The 25,632-nt window shown below is 42.9% G+C and overlaps 1 protein-coding gene across 2 annotated transcripts in view; it reads right to left on the bottom strand.

The window, feature by feature from the left end:
* The window catches only part of LPAR3 (lysophosphatidic acid receptor 3), a 77,560-nt gene that overhangs the window by 36,362 nt on the left and 15,566 nt on the right, over positions 1-25,632 (bottom strand). Inside the window, exon 2 of one of the 2 annotated variants that reach the window (XM_005656117.2) lies at positions 16,105-16,861. In XM_005656117.2, the coding sequence (XP_005656174.1) occupies positions 16,105-16,840 (736 nt within the window). In that variant the 5' untranslated portion in view covers positions 16,841-16,861. 2 annotated transcript variants of the gene reach the window in all.

The following is a 25,632-nucleotide window of genomic DNA, read 5'->3' as shown; positions in this document are numbered from 1 at the left end:
ACCCAGAGCTGCTAGAGAACTTTCTCTCCCACAGAAACATGAGTGCAGTGAGCTTTGCATCCAACCTTTCCTGCTCAGCATATGAAGGGTCTCAGCTTATGCCCCTGACTGACCAATGTGGAACAGTATTTGGTGTGCTCCAATAAGAATAAGTCTTTAAGGGAACTTAGAGAATGGGGTTTCTCCTGCAGAACCCTCAGATCCTGGTCTACTATTTTCCGCTGTCTAAGGCTGCCTCTGGCTGATGAGCCCTGGCTCAGCTGTTTTCTCTGGATGGCCAGTGCCTAGTTAAGCCAGCCTCTCAATGATCCAAGAAGGCTGCTTTCTCCTGAGGTCCTTATCCTGGTTTCCCAGAGCCTAACCCAGGGAGTTTTGGAGGGGCTGTAGAGCCAGGTCCCAGGAATCTCCTCAGTTTTGAAACCCCCATCCTTCTTTGCCAGATCCTGAAGGCCCCAGCTACTCTACAATCACTGAGACTGCACCCCCCTCCCATCCCAGGCTGAGCCCAAGCTTCACTTTCCCACCAGGCAGTGGACTCTCCTATGTTGCTTCACTCCTGAGCTTAAGAGAATCCAAGAAAGCCCTAAACTTAAGAAAGTCCAGACGTTCCTGCAGGGTGCCCAGACTGGCCAATGTCCCTCCCAAATGACAGAAGTCCAGAATCCAGGGACTCCCTCGAGACCACATCCAAAGAGACACCCTGAGTCAGGAGGGTCTGCACAATCCCTTAATACAAAGAGCCCAATAAAGAAGAATCAGGAAGCCTGAAGATTCTCCAGGCTCACGCTAAGGCTACCCTCTAGAACTGTGAGTTACCTTAAAGCAGTATTTCCCCTCCAAGTTAGAACAAATGAGAAGAGTCTAGCTACTACCCCATAAATTAGCATTAACTTCTTATAGGACACGGCTCTGTCTTTCTCAGGGTCCATTCCATGCTACTGAAGAGACACTGTCTTGGCTTCTTAGCTGCACAGAGATTCAACTGAGTATCCAGAACCACTCAGGTCTGCTGTGTCACCTCAACGTCCTTAGACTCCCCAGCCCCAACGAGAGCACCGACCTCTGCTCTGAGATGGCATTCAAAAGCCTGCCATCTGTCTCTGGAGTAATAGCAAGACATCTAAGAGGACATGCAGGTCCTAGGAACTTTGCTTCTTGTTTTCCACCATCTGGACCTTCTGGAATAAACTCACTCCAACTTCTCTGGAGCCCAAAGCCTTCCATAGAACATCAGACCTAGCGATGAGAAGCCCCAGGATCAAGGAGCTTGGAACACGTCCCGAGGAAGAAAACCCAGACCTCCCAAGGGAAGAATTGTTCCAGTAGCATGAAAAGACCTGACTTTTCACATAAGGCACATTTGCAGGGGTTTCGAGGTGACTCAATCATGAGTGGGCCTGTTCTGTATACAATTTTTATTTCATATGCCTTGTCCTGGACCCAGATAGGCAGTGCGGAACAGTTACAAAGCAGGAGCAGACTGTTCCCTGACTCAAGGGAGAGTCCAATCCCAAAAGCCCAGCAACATATAAGCTCTAAGCAGGAGTCCTGTAAGCTGCATCTCAGTCATGCAGCCCCGGTCTACTTCCCATTAGTGCTCCTGGCTGGTGAGAAGGAGCCTCATCCTGGAAACAGCCACATGCCCTCACAAAGGCAGGAAAGCCTCTAAGAAAATACCTCTCATAATCAAGGAGACTGACCATGAGACAACACACCCATGGCTGGCCCTTGTAAAACCGAAGGAGCAAATTCAATGAAACCTAAGTCATCCAAAGTCCCCTGCCTCACAGGAGCTGGGTTTGGGGCTAGCTAAGGCTGACAGGACAAATTCAGCAGTCAGGGCCAGCCCTGTGGGCATGAAGCCTCTGGAGTCACAAGTCACTCACAAAGGCCCTACACCAGCCTTAAAGTTCTGCTGTCACTGCCTTGAAATCCTCAGTGTATCTTTGTTTTATTTTTTGTTTGTTTGTTTTTGTCTTTTTTTTTTTTTTGCCATTTCTTGGGCCGCTCCCGTGGCATATGGAGGTTCCCAGGCTAGGGGTCTAATTGGCGCTGTAGCCACCGGCCTACACCACAGCCACTGCAACTCGGGATCCAAGCCACGTCTGCAACCTACACCACAGCTCACGACAACGCTGGATCCTTAACCCACTGAGCAAGGCCAGGGATCAAACCTGCAACCTCATGGTTCCTAGTCGGATTCGTTAATCACTGAGCCATGACGGGAACTCCTCAGTGTATCTTTGAATTAGTTTTTCTGTTAAGTCAAGTTTGATGGGACCATGAAGATAAGCAGAGATGTGCAGGAGAAAGGAAAGAGCTTTATATCTTAGTACCTTTAGTGGTACTTTTTTTCCCCTGCTGTTTTTATAAGAAGCCCACAAATTAAGTAGCTGGTCCTGTCAGCCACCCTGAAGTAACTGCTTCCCAAGTAACATGATAAACTCCAGGTACTCTCTGGGGTTCCTTCAACCTCTAGACATATGCCTACCAAAGAAATCTCCTTTTATGCCTTAGGGTAACTCCTCACACAAGTCAATTTCCATTCTGGCTTCACTTGGAACCCTCTTCAAACTTTCTCCAGATCAAAAAAAGAAGACCACTGGTGAGAAGCAGGACATAGGGGCCTGCATTCTAGGAAGAAATCCTGTTGAGATACTGCAAGGTTAGTTAAAAGGATCCCAAATGGACACAGGACCATCCCTGTGGTTATGACAAGGACAAGGACAGAGGATGGGGCAATATATATGTTTGTCAGTTCATTACACAAACATTTTTTGAGTCCCTACTGTGTGCCAGGCACTGCAGAATAAAGGCAGACATAGTCCTGTCCTTGACAAGCTCACAGTTTAGCAAGAGATACTGGCATTTAGCAAATAAAGTGTAATCAAATAGACTAAATATTTTATGCATGTAAACAGTGTGCTATAGAAGCACTAGATAACTAACTTTGACTGAAAGAGTCAGAAAATACCACAGAGAAGGATTTTGAAATATGGATAGGAGCCTGCCATACTGAGAAAAACCACGAGGAGCAGATGCTTCAAGACATCCCTACACACCTACAGGGTGGTGAGAAGTCTGACACAACAGAAGCATAGAGTGTGTTTGGGGAGGGGGGCAGGGGACATTTGGGAAAGGAGGTTGGGAACAGAGCTGTGAAAGGGGCCTTACAATTCCGGCTAAGGCCTTTATCTAGTAATGCAGGAGGAGCCAAGAAAAGATCAGACAGGGTTAATTGTGCTTTTTAGGAAGATGCCTTAGCTGGTGGTACAGAAAAAAGTCTGGGGAGGGGGCAACCAGCAGGAAGGAATCCAGACTGACAAACACTAAGCAACAGAAAGGCAATGGTGACTTCATAGTCAGGTCCCAGCAGAGTGGCAGGGACAGAGCTAGCTTTCCATGGTTTGAGGTATTAAGAAAGTAGGCTAATAAATGGAAGGAGATAGAGCAGATGTTAGAAAAGGGAGTAAGATCAGGGATTTCCTTTTTTTTTTTTTTTTTTTTGTCTTTTCTAGGGCCACACCTGTGCCATATGGAGGTTCCCAGGCTAGGGGTCTAGTCGGAGCTGTAGCCGCGGCCCACACCAGAGCCACAGCAATGGGGATCTGAGCCGGGTTTGTGACCTACAGCACACAGCAACGCCGGATCCTTAACCCACTGAGCAAGGCCAGGGATAGAACCTGCAACCTCATGGTTCCTAGTCGGATTCATTAACCACGGGAACTCCAGGGACTTCATTTTTTTAATGGCCAAAACCAGAGCACAGGAGAGCAAGAATAAGCATGACAGTAGGCTCATGGGGAGGTAGGAATGACTTTCACAGAAAGCCAGAAGGTAAAAATGGGGCCCATGCAAGTCGGCTAAGCTGGCGAAGGGAGGAAAACTAGGGGAATTAGGGCCAGGTAACTTCTATCTCCTTGGTTGGAAGGGAGCAAGGAAGGATCGGTCAGCTGGGAGGTGAGAAAGAGGTAAAACAAAGCTCAAAAGCCTTAAGGAAAGTGGGAAAAGTGTGCTTAGGTCCAGTCTTATTCTTACTGGTCCCCTGCCCCTAAATCTCAGTTCCCATGATGGATCCCTGCTCCCAGATCTCTCCGACCTTGGCTCACCTGCTATTCCATCTCTGCCTCCTGCCAGATTTCCATAAGCTCATGCTCCCCTTCTGCTCCCCTGCAGCCCCATGGGCACCCCCTGACTGCTCTTCCCTCGCTGTGTAGACTGGGCCTGCTATGGACAGGTGTGCTTTTCTGCAACACCTACTCGGATGCGCTGGCTCTGTCTCTCCCTGTCATCTGAGCTACCTACCACCCACAGAGCCCTGGGCTAACCCCAGCAGTCTCCTAAGTGACCCCTTCCTCTCCAGCCCACCTTCCATCCTCTTCTCACCCCATCAATACCCCAAGATCTCTCCACTGCCACAGGAGGCAGCCCAGCTGCGAGCTAAAGACTGACCATGGACCGATTTAATTGGGATTGCATGGACTTTTAACAGAAGTTGGATCATCCAGCTAGCCACAGATGCCACTGCTCCCTGCTGCCTTGTTCCACCCCGGGCCCAATCAGCACACCAAGGTGTTCTACTGAGTCTCCCTAGACATTCAGCAATAAAGTCTATGCAGTCTTAAGATTCAAGGTCTTCCAGTCACTTCTCAAGCCAGATGGCCATCACCATGCAAACCTCTTATTCCAGAAACCTGCCTGTTCTGCCTCCCTCCTTGCTTTCCCAGCCCTGGCATTGTGTCCCTAGATGCACGCATGCCTATCTCCCACCCTATCTTCTCCCTGCCCCACCTCCTGTCTGTAAAGCCCTGCCCCCTCCTCTCCCTGGACTTGCCTCTCTTGCAGATTTTTTTTTTTTTTCCTTTTAGGGTTGCACCTGCAGCATATGGAAGTTCCCAGGCTATGGGTTGAATCAGAGCCATAGCTGCCAGCCTACGCCACAGCCACAGCAATGCCAGACCCAAGCCATATCTGTGACCTACACCACAGCTCACAGCAATGCGGCTAGTATCCTCATGGATACTAGTCGGATTTGTTTCCACTGCACCACAACAGGAACTCCCTCTTTTGCATATTTCTTTGCTCCTTTAGTTATCTTTTGGTGGGTAAGACTCATATGTCTTCAGCTAAACCTATAAGCCATTCACAGGAAAAGCCACACAGAACACATCTGCTGCTGTATAATCTATCTCACACATGACCCAACAGTTGACTCAAACCTTGGCCATCTCCTGATGGCCAAGCATAAAACATCACAGCAAGCACAGAGTCATAGCCTTCAGAGCAGAGGCCATGTCTTATAGTTAGTACACTGCCTAAGCTCAGGTAGCCACTCGACAAATGCTTATGAGGGGAAGGTACGAACAGCAGAAATCTCTTCTCAATCAGAAAACGTAAAGGATAAAACAGGCACACTCTTGGGCAGTAAACTCTCTGATCTGATGGAAATAAACAACCCTTGCTGTATATCACAGCCACTTGGGCACCCAAGGACAGGTGTATTTTACCAAGACAAGAAGAGGGATCTGTGAGAAGAGGCAGGAACTAGGAAATCTGGAGCCCTGGCCCCAACACTAGCAATGATTTACAAAATGAACTCAGATAAACCTCTCAGCAGATACTGTGTCTTCAGGGTATTGGACTCTTTCCTTCTCATACTCCACAGAGCTATGATATCAATCTCGTGGGGAGGGAGGGAGAATGGGTGCCTAGACTGGAGAGACAACCATCAGGGCAGAGAGGAAGGGTGGTCCTCGTGGTACCCACTCCCCCCCAGTTCTATCTAGTTTGCCAGCCCTTTATCCCAGCTTCCGTGTTGCCCCCTAGGTCTGTGACAAGCTGTGATTCCAGCAAACGCCCTTTACACCCAATTCCCACCCAAAATGTGTGCTTTAGCCATGCACTGAATGCAGTCCCCAGCAGAAATGGAAGGAGGAGGGAGTGGGATGGACTGGGAATTTGGGGTTAGTAGATACAAACTATTGCATTTGGAGTGGATAAACAATGTATAGCACGGGGAACTCTATCTAGTCACTTGTGATGGAACATGATGGAGGATAATGTGAGAAAGACAATGTATACATAAAATATTATGACTGGGTCACTTTGCTGTACAGCAGAAATTGATCCAACATTGTAAATCAACTATAATAGAAAAAATAAAAAACTCTAAAAAAGTACAAATGATATTAACATGGATTTAATGCAATTCTACCACGGATCGGCATATGCCACATTATTTCAGGTGTTCAGTTAGCCAGGTGGTGGTGTGCAGGTAATAACCACATTCTCCTCTGGCAGAAGTCAAGGCCCTAAGAGAGGGCATTAAGGAGTGCTGGAATCTAAATGTTCCAGGAAGCTAGGTGCTGGTGAGAAGGTTGGATGCAGTTGGGTAATGAAACTTCTCTGCTAAGGGAAACAAGTCAGAGAAAGACAAATATTGTAAGGATCACGTATATGTGGAATCTTAAAAAATAATAATAATGACAAAGGTCGATTTCATAGAAAAGAAATAGAGCAATAGTTGCCAGAGCCAGGAGAGGAGTAATGGGAGATATAGGTCAAAGGGCACACATTTTCGGCTATGAGAAGTACAAGTTCTGAGGACGCAAAGCACAGCATGATGATGATAACTGATAACACAGTACTGTATACTTGCAAGTTTCTGAGAGTGTATCTTAAGCATTCTCACCACACACAAAAAGAATAGAGGTAACTATGTGAGGTGATGAATGTGTTAATTATCTTGATCTCGGAAATCCTGCCACAACATATATGTATATCAAATCATCATGTTGTATGCTTTAAATATATACAATTATATTTGACAATTATTTCTCAGTCACGTTGGGGGAAAAAAAAGCAAAGAGGCAGAATTTGAGTAGTGTTTCTGTACTTTGCATTCAGGAAATATTTAATCATGGTTCCAGCTGAAGAGGAAGGTGTCAGATTTCTAACAGATGGAAAAAACAGAAAAAAAAAAAAAAAAACCCAATTCTGAAGGAAGGAGTGTGATGAGGAAGTAAAAGAAGCTGAATGAATTTAGACAAACAGAACCAAAGGGTATGTGGGGGAAACGGAGGCAGGAAGAAGGCAGAGCAGTGATCACACCAAAAACAGAGGCAAAGATTTGGAAAAATGACCTTTGAACTGACTGCAAAGGAAGGCAGCTAAAACAGCAAAGCAGGGGGAAAAAAAGGAACCAAGAACCAGGCTTGAGATAACAAAGGGCTACATACAGCAGAGGCAGAAGGGGATGGACAGACTCCTAAAAATGTGAGGTGAGACATCAAGAAGTGCAGTTTGAAAAGGTGGGATGGAGTGGCATATGGTGATGGGATTTTTTTTTTTTAATTTGAAGCTACCTTCCCTTAATATCAGACATTGAGGTTTTCTCAATCGCCAGGGTCCCCCTCAGAATGGAGGGGTCTGTCACACTGTATTGTTGGGGGTAGCACTGGGGAATAATTACATTTGGGGGCTCATTTATTTACAGCTAGCCTGGAAGCAAAAGCCCCTCTCCCAGAGGTCCCTGCTGCAATGTCATGAAGCCTATAGGAAAAATGGTCTGCAGCAAAGGTGCTCCTTTGATTAGTCATTTTCAAGACAAAAGTACAAACACCTCTGGACAAAATGTACTGAGTATTAGTGCCTGGATGGCTTGACTCTGAAAAGAATTAGTCATTCTGATATGACTGCACAGAAACAAGAGAACTCTTGAGTGCCAAAAATCTGGTCATTTCACTTAGCATTTCTTAAGGCAAAGTTTTAACTTTAAAAAAAAAAAAACAGATTCTTTGATTACGAAGGTATGCAAGGCAGCAAACACTGAAAGCAGGCTTCTGTGATGTAGAAGCCATTACAAGGTCACAAAAAACTAAAAACAAATGTTTCAGAATTCCAGGAGTTAGTTTCTCTTGATTCCTGGTGAGTATGTGTGTGTGTGTTTACGTTTATGTGTGTATGTTTTCCTAATTATTTTCAGACGAATGGCATATTTCCCAATCCTAGTAAAGATGGCAATTGTACTTAGCTAACTAGGAAGGGTTCATTAGCAAGATGGGGACAGTTTCTTTTTCTTTTTCTTTTTTTGGCTGTACTCATGGCATGCAGAAGTTCCTGGTTCAAGGATCTTACCTGAGCCATAGCAGCGACCCAAACCACTGAAGTAACAATGCTCAATGGCAGATCCTTAACCTGCTGAGCCACAAGGGAACTCTGGGAAAAGTTTCTTAGGAGGAATGTCTTAAACAGCTCTACATACAAGATGTTCATGCTGTATTGCAGGATTCTTATTAAGCTCAAACTTGATGGTCAGGGTCTCACAATGTTTTATTCATAAATGATGCAAGAGCAAAATGAATTATTAATGTGAAGATAGGAATCATTAACAGAACTTCTCTGGGGCTGTGAGATGAGGGTGGTAGCGGGTGGTTTATAGGGACTGGAAATGCAAGCACAGAGCTTCTCAAGTCTGTTGTGACCCATGTTCAGATTGGCTTGGGTGTCCAGGAACTGAGCTGATGCCATTTGTCAGCTGTTGGGTAGCCTCTGCAAAGCACACTCAGTTAGTTTCCTCCTGTCCACAGTACAAAACCTGCCATCATGATGGCACCAAAAGTAGGCCTCTAGACCCCACCTCCACAGTACCTGCAACATTCCTGGGAAAACAAAGGCACTCTGCCTAATTACAGAGCTATTACTCTTAGCACTTACTCTGTAAGTTGTTCTGTATTTTCTATGTGTCAAGCACTACACTAGGTACTTTATGTGCATTATCTCATTGTATCCTCAAAATCTGGCCAGCCAGAGCTACCAATATGATTCCCATTTTACGTATTGGGAAACAGAGAGGTCATGTGAATTTCTCAGGGTCACACAACTCAGAAGCAGCAGAGCCAGGATTTAAATCTGGCCTCCTCCCTATTCCAAAGCCCCTACTTCACCATTGACTTTAATGAAATAAAGTTGGAAGAATGTGGAGCTGTCATTCCCCAGGCAATGTTGTCATAACTGTCACCACACTGAGGATCTTTAAAACAAATCAAGAGCAAGGTAAACATCGAGAGATCAAGTGACTTTATAGAAATAAACTGAACTAGAAGTCAAGGCAGATACAAGTTATAAACCTTATTACGTGGGCTGAAGCTCTTCTAACCCTATCACTTTTAAGAGGCTGCTAACCTTGAAAAATGGGGTTCTTGAACCAATCTGCTTGGATTTGAATCTCAGCTCTGTTAATCTTGAGCAAAACACTGCACCTCTCTGGGCCTGGCTTTCCTGAAAATAATAGCAAAACCTCCCTAGTTTAAATAAAATAAAACATGTCTCAGAACTATGTATAGCACACAGTATTAACTATTATTTTTACCCATGTGGTTCTATGGGCAAGATGCTTAGGTCCATCCAAGTTTCCTCATCTATTAAGCAGATCTTCAGAGAGTTGTTGAGGGTTAAATGAGATAAAGCCCTAAAAAAAAATGTAAAATGCAGACCTCCTTATAACAGGTACTTGGAAGATGTTCATTTGTTAGCCATTACCCCAGATCACGTACCCTTCTGAAACCTCAGGTTCCCACACTGTGACATGGGATACCCGCGCATTCCCATGTCATGTTTACCTCCCAGGCATGTCACGGCCAGAGGCTGCCAAATGTCAGGCTGCAGATAAGGAAACCTGTGTTCTCCTCCTAGTTCCAGCTTTTGAAAAGCCATCTAACTTCTCCAAACCTTAATTCACTCATTCATTCCTTCTATTATAACCTCAACCAATGTGTTCAAGACAGGGCACTACATGTTAGATCTGCAAAGACAGAGAAACAATGTACAGATCACAACTTCAAAGACTGTAACACCCTAGTTCAAAATAAAGGCATATAAACAAATGGAATGAGCTGATGGAGGAATCAACAAGAGAGTGGCCAAAGGAGGGAGGAATCCGACTTCTCTAGGTAAGGTAAGAGAGGTCCTTGAGTTGAGTCTTACAAGATGAATGGGAGTTTCCCAGGCAGAGTGAAGAGGAAAGGTATTCTAGCAAAGACTTAAGAGATGCAAAGTGAGGAACTGTAAATAATTACTTAGAGCCGAGTATTGCATGCATCTAGAAAGAAAACAGGGTAGTAGTATCTTCCCGCCTACTCTGCAGGATTTCCAGGAAACCAAATAAGGACGATGTATTAAGACACTGAAAAAGACAATGTCACAGAAATGTTGTGTATGACTATTAGTGGTATTCTAATGTGGTTCATATGGCAGAATTGCTATGCATGATTATCAGCAGTACTCTAGTGTGGTTCATATTGCCCTAAATTCACACCCATCTCATAGCATGAGAACTCCAGGTCCTGTTTCTTCTCTTACCAGCACTTTGCCCCCCTCCCCTTTCCCCTGGGAGAAGGCAAGAAGGATTCAGCATTGGTCTAAGTGGAGAGGTGGGAAGGAGAAATAAGAAAAACATCCAGCTCTTTGTTTCGATGACCAAAGACATTCTCAAAGTCCCTTAACTTTAATGCTGCTTATATATATTTTAAAGCTCAGTCCTTATTGGCCAAAAAAGTTACCTTGCCCTAAGACCAGGGATTTTTCAAGTGTTCTTCACTATAACCCACAGGGGAAAAAAAAAAAGTTATACCATAATCCGGTACAAACACACACGTTATGAAACAATATGCTTATACCTACTACATGCAATGTACTCTGATCTTTTCTTTTCTTTTCTATTTTATGTCATTAACAAAAGTGTCACTTACAATCCCCTAACTGATTTCATTACTTGCTAACAGGTTGCAATCTGTAGTTTGAAAAGCACTATTCTAAGAGACTGAAAGGTTTATGAAAGATTTCAAACGTATGGTTCATAAATCCCTTAAATCTTTCTTTTGTATTTCAAGGTATTGCAAAATAAAAGAAATAAAACATCCTGTGGGCAGAATTCACACAGTGTATTGTTTACCAATAAATAAGGGTTTCCACACAGGGTATCCTCTGTGCTTGGTTGCGGCACCTGACTAGGCTGGTTGACAAGTAAATTTCAACATACAGGTGTCTCCCTTAGGCAGGACCTTGGTGCCCTGTGGAAAGTAGGATTGTATGTCTCCAATGCATTTTGGATAAGAACATGCAATAAGTAACCTGTTTCATGTAAAGGGCACATTACACATCTCAACCTAGAAGCGAGAAGCATTCTGCCTTGAGGCTGCTGAAATGGGAACACAATGCCTTATATGCCTTTCCAGTCATGCACAGATGTAAAATTCACACCACTGTTATCACCACCACCACCTCTGTCAACCAAGAAAGAATCTGCTCTCCATTCAGCTCTGTATGCTATTTGTGTTAACAATGTCCTAAAGCTGGAAAGAAACACAAAGGTCTTCTGGTCTACCCCTCTCCTTCCAAAGAAGATGGCCAACTAACTCTTCTGGCTCATAGTTGAGTTATTTCCCTTTGTACCTCAACATGCATCTGTGCTACTGCACAAACTTTAGATGTTTTTACCATCACACTCCTGATGATACTGTTCCTACTACTTGGCTTTCCCTCCCGCCAATACAAATCCCACCCATCCTTCCAGATCACAGCATCCCAAGCTCTCCAAGAAGCCATCTCCAAACTCAACATCCTTTCTTCCTTCTCTGAAATGAGATTAAGCTCAATGAACTTATGCAGCCCTTTGCTTTTTAGATGCGATTTAACAGACAGTTGATATGTATCTATTGATTAACTTTCTAATACTTAAAATAAGTTACATTTATAAGAAACTTTCATCTTAAATTAACCTTTCCTGCAAAATACACATCAAGGAGTAAAGAGAAAGGTATAGCATTTTACCATGAAGATATTTAAATCAGGTAATCATTAAAGAAATGAGTATTAAGGAGTTCCCGTCGTGGTGCAGTGGTTAATGAATCCAACTAGGAACCATGAGGTGTGGGTTCGGTCCCTGCCCTTGCTCAGTGGGTTAACAATCTGGCGTTGCCATGAGCTGTGGTGTAGGTTGCAGACGCAGCTCGGATCCCGCGTTGCTGTGGCTCTGGTGTAGGCTGGCAGCTACAGCTCCGATTTGGCCCCTAGCCTGGGAACCTCCATATGCCATGGGAGTGGCCCAAAGAAATAGCAAAAATACAAAAAAAAAAAAAAAAGAAAAAAGAAAGAAATGAGTATTAAGCTATTAATTTCCACATCCTCAGTAACTACAGTGATGGTAGATGCCAGTCCTGTTGATTTTTCTAAAGCATATAATGTCATATGAGAGATACCTGTATTAGGCAACTGAATTATTATTTTTTTTTTTTTTAGGGCTGCACCTGCAGTATATGGAGGTTCCGAGGCTAGGGGTCTTATCAGAGCTGCAACTGCCAGCCTATGCCACAGCCACAGGAACGTGAGATCTGAGCCTCGCGTGCGTGCATGCACACGACCTACACCACAGCTCACGGCAATGCCGGATCCTTAAATCACTGAGCAAGGCCAGGGATCGAACCCCCTTCCTCATGGATGCTACTCAGATTCATTTCCACTGAGCCAAGACGGGAACTCTGGCAACTGACTTCTTATATGTATCAGATAGAATGACCGAGGGGCTTCCTTCCTAAGGAATACCATGAAGATGTTCTCATGGAAGGGTATTCTGTCCTTTGATACACAGTCAAGCCAATGCACTCTTGTGTTGGCTTTGGTTACTTATTGTCACTACAGGATTACTGAATTTTATAGCTTGGAAAGAATTTAAAGATTACATATTCAACTTCAGATGAGGAAATTTAACCAAGAAAAGGTGAACTAATATGCTTCAGATCACCCTTGTAGAAAATCACAGAGGTGGGGCTAAAATCTCGATCAGTCATTCAAAGAAGGCAGGAGCTAGAAATCTAAAAACGTCAGCCTACCTAGCTCTTTGATTTCATTTCCCCTGTTCCCAAACTTCCTGTCTTCCCCCAGATCTGTCTGTCTCACCACTGAGGAACTTCCCCCAGGTCCTCCATACCAAACCAATTCCCCAATGCTGCTTCATCTTGAAGCCATGACTTCTCTTATCCTACCTGGCAATTGCACTGTTTCTTTTGGTTTTGCCCTATGCAATACCATACCTGCCCAAACCACACAACTCTTTCATTTTAAACTCTTTCATATGTTCCAGACAAAGCTGCATACGAAACCAAAGCTAGTGACCATGATGACTATCTCAGAAAAAGTCCTAGTTTCTACACTTAGGATGACAGAAGTTGTTTCCTTTTTTTTTTTTTTTTTTGTCTTTTCTAGGGCCGCACCTGTGGCATAAGGAGATTTCCAGGCTAGGGGTTTAATCGGAGCTGTAGCCGCTGACCTATGCCAGAGTCATGGCAATGCTGGATCCAAGCCACATCTGCGACCTACACTACAGCTCACAGCAACTCTGGATCCTTAACCCACTGAGCGAGGCCAGGGATAGAACCTGCAACCTCATGGTTCCTAGTCGGATTCATTAACCACTGAGCCACAGTGGGAATACCCTGTTTCTCTTTCTTCTGCTGTATATAATACAGAACACGCTGAAAGAAGAAAGTTTTCTCTTTAATCAGGCAGGTAGTTTCTCAAGACAAACAGCCAAGCAAATGATAATGGTTGCAAGCTAAGCAGGGAGAGTACAGAGGGTTCATTGCCACCACCAGTAAAAGTTAAAAACATCAATAGCTCTAGCTCACGAGTGGAAAATCGGATTCATGTGACCCCTCCTTTTCTCATTCTTGCCTATGTTCTTGTCAAGATCTTGAAAGAAGAATGAGGTGGTCAAAGACAAAGAGGAAGCCAGTGAAAAGTCCAAATAAATGAAAATTAGGTATAGAGTGTGGTGATAAACAAGCGGACTCCAGCGGCCATCTGTTCAGTCATGGTCCTGCCTGTGACTGAGTGACTTTGGGCATACTGCTGAAACCCTCCACTCTCTTCCTCTGGGAAGGAGATGACAGTAGGTCTACCTCACAGAGTTGCCAATGGGATTAAGTAAGTTAATATCCGTTAAAACACTTAGGACAATGCTTGATGCATATTAAACCCTACCTAAATATTTGTTGACTAAAATAAATCCTCAGTTTGAAATTATTTTAACAGTCATACTATGTGTTTGCTGATCTCCAAATCTCACTAGCAGTTTCAGGACCTAGAGACATCATACCAGACTGCATAGGCCCTGAATCTTCTATCGTGAATTGTTTCCCAATAATTCATTTTATAGTTCCTTCACAATGGGAATTTTTTTGTTTTAATTTTATTATTATAGTTGATTCACAATGTTCTGTCAGTTTCTGCAAAGTGACCCAGTGTCTCTCTCACATACACACATACACATTTTTTCTCATATTATCTTCCACCGTGTTCAATCACAAGTGATTGGATATAGCTCCCTGTGCTGTACAATAGGATCTCATTGCTTATCCATTCTAAATGTAATAGTTTGCATTTACTAGCCCAAAACTACCCGTCCATTCTACTCCTTCCCCCTCAGGCTCTTGGCTACACTAGTTTTGGTATTCTCAAGGTCACCAAAAAAAAAAGAACCACTCTGCTAAGCCCAGTAAGACCTCCCCTGACTCCATGTCCCAGGAATATTAACATTGCTGATAAACCTTTTCCCTCTCGTGGCTCCTAGGGCACCATGCTCTCCTGTGTTTTCTGGCTACTTTTTTTCTCGGGCTCTTTTGCCTGTAGCTCTCTGCCTTCCCACCCTCCCTACAGGTGCCCTGATGCTCATTCCTCTGTCCTCTTCTCTCTTCCATTCATCTCCACTGTGGGCTCATCCAGTCTTGTGGTTAAAAGTACCCTTTTTCCCCCAAATACAGATCTCCAGCCCAGACCTCAATTGTGAGCTCTTAATTCAATAACTCACTGAGATGTTTAATAAAATTCTAAGCTTAGCCAGTCCAAAACCAAACTCCCAACCTTCCCCCCAAATTTCTTCTGTCTTCCCCATCCCTGCAAATGATGCGTCACACTCTCTCTCCCCCTCCCACCTTCCTTCACATCACCAGTCAGCAAATTCTATCACTCCACCTGCTAAAAACAGCATTCAGGGGAGTTCCCGTTGTGGCACAGTGGAAAGGAATCTGACTAGGGACGGTGATCCTGGATTCGATCCCTGGCCTCGCTCAGTGGGTTAAGGATCCGGCATTGCCATGAGCTGTGGAATAGGTCAAAGACACGGCTCGGATCCTGCGTTGCGGTAGCTCTGGGGTAGGCCAGCGGCTACAGCTCCGATTAGACCCTCAGCCTGGGAACCTCCACATGCCACAGGTACAGCCCTAAAAAGACAAAAGACAAAATAAATAAATAAATAAATAAATAAAAACAACATTCAGAATACAACCTCTGGTCCTAGTCATCATCTGTGTGAAGTACTGGAATACTCCCTTAAGCAATTCTCTGCTTTTGCCCTTGACCCACTACAGTGTTTTCACAAAACAGCAGCCAGAGAGATGCTACTAAAATGTAAGTCAGATCATGTCATGTTAAAATGTAAGCCAGATCATGTCACCCCCTGGTTCAGAACCTTCCAATGGCTTCTTCTCCCACTCAGAAAAGCCAAAGTCCTTACCATAACTATGCAGCACTGCAGACTCACTCCCACCCCACCCCATCAACTCTCTGACCTCAGCTCCTCCTACTGGCCCTCCCTCCCCCACTCCACTCCAGCCACACTGGCACTCACTGCATCTTCTGCCTGGAACACTCCCCTCCCCCCACCCAATGTGGTTCGCTTGCTCCCCACTCTCACAGCTCCACGCAGAAGCTCAGAAGTTGTCTTCTAGACAAAGCTGCCCTTGACCAGGCTTTTTAAAACTACAAACTATACTACACCGGTTTAGCACTCCTGCTTAATTTTTCCCCATAAGACTCCTCCATATCTTATTTCACGAGTTTTATAATAAAATTTCCTATAACATTATTTTGTTTGACCCCATTGGAATATTTCGTCATCCCCTATTAGAATATAAGCAGGCAGGGTGGGTGGAGATTTATGCTTGTTCATGTTCAATGCTGCGTTCCTATGACCTAGTACGTGCAGACAGCGGATGCTCAATAGATATTTGCTGAATGAGTGGGAATAATGGCTCACTTGGTTCCTCTTACCTAAGACAGCCATCACCGTCTTCATTAGCTTCATGGGTGTCCTCCGGCGGCTGATGGACCCACTCATATGTGGAGACAAGACACTGGTTTTCCTCTTCACGTACATGTAGATCCGCAGGTACACCACAACCATGATGAAGAAGGTCACTAGGTTGGACACAGTCCAGAAAATGAGGTAACTCCTGCTGTAAACGGGGGCCAGGGAAGAGCAGGAAGAGATGTCACAGAGGCAATTCCAGCCCAGTGTGGGGACAGCTCCCATAAAGATGGCGATCACCCAGACGAACAAAATGAGCAGCGTCACCCTCTTTTTGGTCAGGTTGCTGTGGATCCGCATACTCGTGACTGACATGTGCCTCTCCACAGCAATAACCAGCAAGTTGGTCAGGGAAGCCGTTAGGCTAGTATCCAAAAGCCCCTGGCGGAGAAACCAGCGGTTGATGGTCAGAGTTTTTGTAGCTGGGCCAGTGTTAAACATCAGGTATACATAGGCAATTCCAGCAAAGAAATCTGCAGCAGCTAGGTTAGCCAACAGGTAGTAGAAGGGGAAATGAAACTTTCTGTTTTTGATCACTGCTGCGATGACCAGGGAATTAGAAAAAAAGATAAACAGGCAGAAAAATGTTCCGACACCCAAAACGATGACAAGCTTCGTTCCTGTCCACTCATCAACAATGTCATTGTTGCTCCTGTTATAAAAAAAGTCGATCTGCTTATCATAGTAACATTCATTCATTGTGGAGAAGAACTGAACATCCTAGAAAGAAATTCAAAGAAGAAATAAATATCACTCTTTGCAAAAACCAATCACTAAACCGATTGCCATTGCTAAGCCCCTTGTTCTGGTCAATTCCTGTTAATCCTTTAGATCTCAGCATAAATACGTCCTTTGCTCCAGGACTCTAGCCCCTCCCATCACGGCATTTACCTCTCATCAGCCATTGTTGTCTGTTTCCCAGGTTGGGTGCAAGCTCAGTGAGGGAGGGTCTGTGTCTATTTTGTTCACCATGATAACCCCAGGACCCACCCGCCCTGGCTGCCTCAAGACCGGCATGTGCTAAATGGTTGGCTGGCTGGTTGGCTGAATGAATGAATAATCATGGAGGCAGAAACAGATGAAATATTCTGAGCCTGTAATTATCCACTCTGCATTGACAACAATTACAGCATCCCACATTAATGCCTTCTCTGGTGGTCTCTACCTCATTTCCTGTTTATAGGTTCTTTTCATTAATCAAAGGCAGGTGGATAATGCCAGGCACATTCTTGCCAAGATAACAGGTGTGGGGTTAGTATTCACAAGACCAAATAGCTTCCCCAAGAGATCAGTTTCCCCCACTTCTGATTCCACTCCTGGGTCTCCTTTTAGGTTCAAGCTACAATGACAACACTCACTTGTTAAGTATGCGATCCAGGGCCGATGGCTTTGGTCTCGCTCCCCCTTCCTTATCTTTTTGTTCACTTCTTTCTTATTCTCCTAATCCAAACTGTACCCATGAGAATTTGTATACTGGATCTTCCACCTCAATCACTCTAAGTCAGTAGTAGAAGACCAGGCCTCTGTGGGCAAGACTAGGATCTGGAGTCCCAGGGTACATGTTGGAGTATGAGAGCTGGGGTATCAGGCAGACAGGTAAGAAACTAATCTAAGGACAAAGGTGAGGGATACTGGCTCAAGAGGGGCTGGGCAGGGGCTCTAACGATGCCCACCCATCTATGCCTGTTGGGAAGACCAGGTGTTCTGCTTTCCAGTGCTCTGGTGATAGCCATGAAGTGTCCAATCAATAGAGATGGGGTTAAAGGCCAGGAAATCTAGCTTCTGGGGAGAATAACCATGGGCTCTTCTCTCAAGAAATGAGGCTATAATTTTTTTTTTTTTTTTTGCTGAACACCCAGAGGCCCAGCAGGCTCAAGGACCAAGGAGTCCCTTGGTGGGAATGAAGTGGCTCTGACAGCAAAAGTTTAGTAGAAATTCACAGTTTTGAAGGCTCTTATAAATTCTGCAGAGTAATGCCACATCCAGAGTCAGGATAAGCAATCAAATATCAATGTGAAGTAGTATAAACCAGAAATTTATAGCAGACTGTCTTCTTTTTAATTTATATTTTAATGGTGTAATGATGTTTTTAAGTGAATCAGACACCTGCTTCTCCATCATAAAAATGGAAGGTAAAATATCATTTTACGTGCTTAAAATAAACTGGGAGTGGTCTCAAGAGACAAATGGTTCTAGTGCCTTTCAATCACAAGGAAAGGGGATTCAATTTTTAATAATGACAAGATAAAAATCACTCTTTTTGGAAGACATTCACCAGCCTTTAGCTCCTAATATCAGATAATTCCATACAACAGGCCAATATATCTATACTATACCATGATAATTTTCCCAAGTTAAAAATATAGATATGTATGATAATTTTAATAGCTTCATAATATTCCAAGATATGAATATACCACCCTTTATTTAACTAATCTCTGACTGTTGGATATTTAGGTTGTTTCCAATATTTCACTTCTATAAGCAAGGCTACAATCTTATATATTAATCTTTACATACTTGATCAATTATTTCCTTAGGATTAATGCATGGATTTCACTGATGAAGTAAAGACTATAAATTTATTTAAAGGTTCTTATATATATTGTTGAACTGCCCTTGTGACAGATTGTATTTCCAATCCCACCAGCTACATGTGAGAGCTGAATAAAAGATACTAATCTAGTGAAATTCAATTTTAATATCCAAGGAGAAAATGCAGCTTTCAACAATATTGAAAGTATATAGAAATTCAAGACAAAAAAAAAAATCCAAGAACCACATGAGAAATTTTAATGATTATGTGTCCTTTTATGTGTGCAATTATTATGTGTCCTTTCACTGAAAAATACTTCATGTATTTTATTTTGCTATATGCTCTAGATAGCTAAGAAAAATATATTTCTACTTTCAAAATTATATTATCCTTGATTAACTTAGTTTATCTAGGATTAATATGTCAGAAAAATGCAGGAATTAACATACTACCAAAAAACTTAAAATTTAAAAACTTTCATTTTAGTTTAATTTTGGTTTTAAATTCAGTTGCCTTTGGAGTCATATGATGCCCCAAAACCTCAATGATTCTTACATCAAAAATCTTCAAATTCAATTTTCTCCCATCAAAACCAAACTGGCATATTCTTAAACATATTTCAGCAAAATTTGTCCTGAGAATAAGAAGTGGTTTTGTCTTACAAAGTTGAAAACCACAGGAAAATCATGATTTACCAGAACTCCCAGCAACGAACTCTCTACCTCCCAGCCTCGAATTCTACTTTGGGGAGAAACAGACAATGAGAATATAGAGAGAGTTCATATGGGGTAAAAAAATATTCCACAGGATGTAATATTATACAGCCATTAAAATCATGTTTACCAGGAAGCTATAGTAATATGAGAAAAAGCATATGCCATTATTTTATTGTAAGTAATTATATATACGTGTGTACGTATACATATTTTATATATTTATGTACATACATGTAAACACGTATAAATATGTGTGTATGTCCTGACTATTTTTTTAAAATACAGAGAAAAGATAAGAAAAAACCCTCAAAAGTGTAAATTGTTAAGAATGGTAAAACTATAGGTCATTTTTTAATCTTTCCATTTTTTTATACTCCACATTTTCTGTAATAAATAAACAGACTTTTAAATGCTAGTTTACAAATTCTTAGAAGCACACATTCTACTTAACCCTTTTTTTAATGACCACAACACTGAAAAATCAGAATTAATGCTCAAAGGAAAAGCCTCCAGGATTCACTTACATTCATTATTATACTCTTATGAGCACAGCACACTTCAGAGTTTTCCAGTGATAACACAAATAAAATGGTTTGTTATTTAAAACTTCATGTAACCACAAAACCTTATATGCTGACAAGTGGCCAAATCAAGGCATCACTTTTCCCACTTCTCCAATAAAGCACTTCCTAGGACAATCACCCCAAAGCCCCCAAAATGAACAAACTGGAAGTTTTGCAAATGAGTACTTTTGATTTTTTTCCTCTGCCATATGCCACCAAGCTCAACAGTCCCCAGTACATATTAACTACAAATCACCTTATTCTCTTCACTGGAAATTACCAGAAACTTTAGCAAGTTTTATAACAAATGATCGACTTATTTCTCAATCTCTCTCAAACCTTAAAATATGATTCTGTGATCCAAGCTTAAACATACCCTCTCTGACCAGTCCCAAGCAACTCCCAGGTCTCACTGTCAGAGAGCCCTGTTTTCTGTACCACTTCTTACATATTTGGTGTACAGGTCTTTGTCCATCCCCCATTGCTAGACCATCTCACTCCAGCAAGACAGGAACCTTGCCTTTTATACTCAGGTCTGTAGCATCAGTATGTTGTTCAAGGAACAAATGAAACTCCATCCTACACCATCTCTCCCCTCACTAAAATGAAAAGGTTCAGTTAAATGCCTTTGCGACTTACACATCACCCACTAAATACGCCCAACAAAGTCCTATGTGCTCTTGGATTAGTTACTTAGTATTTTGAGGTCATTATTACTATTTTTAATTGCTAACATTGAGCAATTACTTTGTGCCTGTGTTGGACAAAGTATTTTATGTGGGTCATCTCATTTAATCCTCCCTGGCCTCAGGTCACACAGCAAGTAAGTGGGAGACCCTGGCTTCTCTCTAGGCAGCTGGGCTCCCAGGCCTGCAAAGGGATCCACAACACTATATTTTCTCTCCACAGACAATGAAACACCAGGCAGACCAAGAACTATAGTCATACTTAAAATAATCATGGAGTTACCAAAATGGAATGATCCTATCAAATCACGTTTGAAGACTGTCCTGCACTATTAAAAAAACTTGGGCATTCTAAATGGCCTTTGGGTTTTTATTTTATGTTAAAGGTCCCCAAAAGTACAGAAAAGGCACTTTTCTTCCTTCCTTCCTTCTTTCCTTCCTTCCTCCCTCCCATCCTATTTTGGCCACACCTGCAGCATGTGGAAGTTCTTGGGCCAGGCACTGAACCTGCACCACAGCAGTAACCTGTGCCAACAGGTGACAACATCAGATCCCTAATTCACTAAGCCACCAGGGAACTCAAAAAAGGCATTTTTCTGAAAATATATTTTCAAATTTCATGTTAAGCAGGCCACAAAATAAGGCTAGTTTAATGTTGCTATACTTTAATTCTGCCAAATCCCAAGCTGTTCTATTTTCTTTTTATACTAAAGGTTTAGAGGGTTTGAATAGTTCTGACCCAGAAACAAAAGATATTAAACTTTGGAACTATTACCACAACTTCAAACTTCAGTAATTTAAGACTTCATAAAATGATGGTTTAGAAAGGCTATATGTGGAATCCAAATGAAAACTTCATGAGCAAAGCTTTCATTTAGACTCTCCCAATCTTGATTCTCCAAAAAAACTGACCAGCCAGCCCATAATGTGGAAACAATTATGAAAATTAAGATTTGAAAACCACTCAAGCAGCTTATTTCAAGCTACATCTTACAAGACTCGTAGCTGCTGGCCTTTTCGCTGGCTTTCAATACTTTCTTCTCCTTAGGATGAAACGGGGTGTGTCCTAAACAAGACCAATAGGTACTGTGTGTAGTTTCTTTTGCTGTGGTCCACAGTTGTAGAAGTGTCCTCTGTTCCCTGGAAACTCTGGCCAGATGGGAGCTAGAGGTTAGGCTAGTTGATACGCTAATGGCCAGAAAGGAGACCACTCCTGCATAAGCCATCACGTTTGCTCACTGAATTCTTTTTAATAATTCATGTTAATGGCGAAATTGGGATAGCATGGGAGACTGACATCTACACATGATCCCTGAAATTCGTTTTAGCCATTTGTTTCAAGGCCTTTGAGGGTGAGGTTCCTCTGCCCAGAAGCCTCTTCCCACATATACCCTCAGGGCTCATTTTCCAACCCCATTCCTATCCAGCTGTCATTTCATCAGAGTCCTTTTCCTGTAAAAGAGCACTTCACCCCTTCTGCTGCACTATCACCCTTTTCATGCTTTATTTTTCTTTAGTCCATTTCTCACAACCTGACACTATCTACCTGAGGTTATGGGTTGTCTCTTCATGCATGTAGGAAGTCAGGGACTCTGCTGTGAAGCAGCATCCCCAGCACCTGGAACAAGGCCCAGCACACAGTAGGCACTCAGTAAATACTAGCTGAATGGAGAACTAAATGAAGCATCCTTGGGAAGCATCCTTGTGCACACATGCCCGCATGCACCCCTACCCTTTGCTCAAGCTGAGCATGGTTACTTCTGTTGCTGCCCACTTTCTAATTTGGATCTCAGAACCCTTTCATTTCCCTCTGGAGACTTGGCTCCAAGCCCTGCTGGCTGAGAGGTGTGAGGAGTGGTGTTTGCCACCCTTGAATAGCAGCTTCACCAGAACAAAGACAGGGTGGTCCAAAGGGCAGGCCCACAGGAGAGAACTTTCCTGCATCTATATGGACATCAGAAACTATGACTTCTCTTTGAACATAACTTCCAAAGAGAAGGAGACCCAATGGCCAAAGCTAGAACAATCCGAGCAACAAAATAAAGTAGGACTGGACGATAACCCAATGTATAACAACAACAACAAAAAATCTATTTGTCTATATTGATATAAATAAATGACTAAAAAAATAATAAATGAGAAAGAAGAGACAAATCTCCCTTGCAGAAGAATTCAAATAAATTATGGAGATCTTCCATCTAAAGGAAGGGAACATAGCTCCTACTCCTTGAGTGTGAACTATGCACGTGACTTCCTCTCAAAGAGCACCGAAGGAAAGGGAGAGGGGTCACCTTTCAGTGGAGAAACTTGACAAGTGTTGATTTGGCCAAGTGATCAAGGTCAGCATCAACAGTGACAAATCATGTTGCTGGTCTGAGTCCTTCATAAGACATGTTAAGAATGGCACTTTACTCTGTATGTAATCTTCCTTCCCCCAAACCCATAACTCCAATCTAATCTGAGAAAAGCCTCAGACAAATCCCAATTGGAGGACATTAACAAAACCCATCAAAATCATTCAAAAACAAACAAAAATCTGGAGTTCCCGTCATGGCGCAGTGGTTAACGAATCCGACTAGGAACCATGAAGTTGCGGGTTCGGTCCCTGCCCTTGCTCAGTGGGTTAACGATCCGGCGTTGCCGTGAGCTGTGGTGTAGGTTGCAGACGTGGCTCGGATCCCACGTTGCTGCGGCTCTGGTGTAGGCCGGCGGCTACAGCTCTGATTCGACCCCTAGCCTGGGAACCTCCATATGCTGTGGAAGCAGCCCTAGAAAAGGCAAAAAGACAAAAAAAAAAAAAAAAAAAATCTGAGAAACCATCATAGTGAAGAGGAATCTAAGGAGATGTAACATCTAAATATAATGTGGATCCTGGATCCTGGAACAGAAAAGGAATGTTATTTAAAAACTTAAGAAAATCCGAATAGAGTTGGACTTGAGTTAATAATATTAATGTATCTAACTCATTAACTAACAAACAGACCATATTAATGTGAGCTGTTAATAATAGGAGGGGGACTGTGTGCAGGAGTCGGGGTGTCACATGGAACTCTCTATACTATCTGCTCAATTTTTCTGCAAATACAGAACTGTTCTATAAATAGATAAATATTGAAAACATATTTTAAAAAGAGGAAGGAGAGGGGATGTTACCAACCCTACTATAGAGTTTCAAAATGAATGAAGCTGGCAGGTTTCACAGGCAGCTATTTTACTCTTTGCTATGGTACAACACACAGAGGAGCAGCCATCTGCTGGAGATTCAACTTCAATAGATCTTGTCTATGATAGAGTATTGGGATCCTCAGTGTTCTTGGGTAAAGCTAATAGGTTTACTTTAGGGCTGCCTGTTAAGTGTAGGGCTCTTATAAATCTGCTATCCCATCTCAACACACTAGATCATTTCTCTTAAGAAAGCTAAACTCAACTGTGCCGAAGTATCATTACTCCGGCTCTTAAGAGGGAGAGGCAAACTCAGGCCCATAAAATTGTTCTGACAGCGAACCCCTGCTCTCCAGAGAGTAACAAGGTCCCGAAATACACCAAGTGCCTCTATTGGTAGCAAAGTTCTCAAGAGAGCAGCCTGGTGGCAGCAGAGGAGGGCAGGCAAACACACCAGGTGCGCTTGGGAAATGAGAAATTTCCGTGCTTTCAAGTCATGTTCAGTTCAGAGTGGTGACACGCAGGGGAAACTGCTACTGGAGCTCAGCAGAATAAATACATTATTGCTCCAGGGCTCCAGGGCACGTTTCTAAGCCCTGTAGGTAGGGAGGACCGCCTGTTGCATGTCAGCTGGTGCAACCACTGCTTTCTCTCTCCATCGAGTGGGCAGATTTATGAGAGGCCATGGTATATACACATAGCTTCTACCCTAGGACTTGTTTAATAAACAACTATAATCAAATGTATTGTTCCCCAGATGTCACTGGTAACCAAAGACTGCCTTAAACCTCTTGACTAAACAGGAAAGCAAGCTTGAAAACATACAGAACTAAACCAAATAAAAGAGGTGACACGTGGATTTTAGATGCTTAGCAAATTCCCTGACGTGGCTTATCCAAATACAATGTAAATCTTTAGTTGTGTTTGCTTTATCAATTGTATACAACTTTAATATCATCTAATTCATTAGACTAGAAAGATGGCCGATACATTTTGCCTTTTGAGCCTTTTTTTTTTTCTCTGTTTGGGCCACACCCATGGCATGGAGAAGTTCCATGGACAGGGATCGAACCTGAGCCACAGGTGCAACCCAAGCCACAGACTGACAACACTAGATCTTTAATCCACTGCACTACCAGGGAACTGGCTGAGACTCTTAAAAGTAAAAATGCGAATCAAAATGTTTAAAATGAATAATATTTATACATAACTCCGTATGTTCTATAAATAGCAAATAATCTTTAGATCATCATGTAATCACACATTTGAAGGAGAAGAAAATGCCAAAATTTAAAGTATAGACATTCATCCTTGAAAGAAATATTTTTCTGTACAAAGACCTTACCACTCTGTGAAAATACATTTTGAGAAATTTCAGAGTTTCCACTTACGGCAAATGACTTCCCATGAATGAGATTAGAGTTTTTCCTTTCTTTCTTTCGCTTTTTAGGGCCAGAGCTGCAGCATATGGAAATTCACAGACTAGGGGTCCAATCAGAGCTACAGCTGCCAGCCTATGCCACAGCCACAGCAACGTGGGATCTGAGCTGCGTCTGCAACCTACACTGCAGCTTACAGCAATGCCGGATGCTTAACCCACTGAGTGAGGCCAGGGATCAAACACATGTTCTCATGGTTACTAGTCGGGTTCTTTACTGCTGAGCCACCACAGGAACTCCGAAAATTAGATTTATGTTATAAAGTTCGCAACAGGCAAAATTTTGGTCCAAACTGTTTGTCCTAACTCAGCCATTCCCTGGCTCACTCCATTTCATGACCCAATCTCCTGATCTCGTCCTGAGAAGGATATTCAAGTGTCTCTTGCATG

Source organism: Sus scrofa, chromosome 6, assembly GCF_000003025.6.
Source record: "Sus scrofa isolate TJ Tabasco breed Duroc chromosome 6, Sscrofa11.1, whole genome shotgun sequence".
Taxonomy (NCBI): Eukaryota; Metazoa; Chordata; class Mammalia; order Artiodactyla; family Suidae; genus Sus; species Sus scrofa.
Note: the sequence above shows the minus strand (reverse complement) of the source record. Positions and strands in the feature narration are given on the sequence as shown.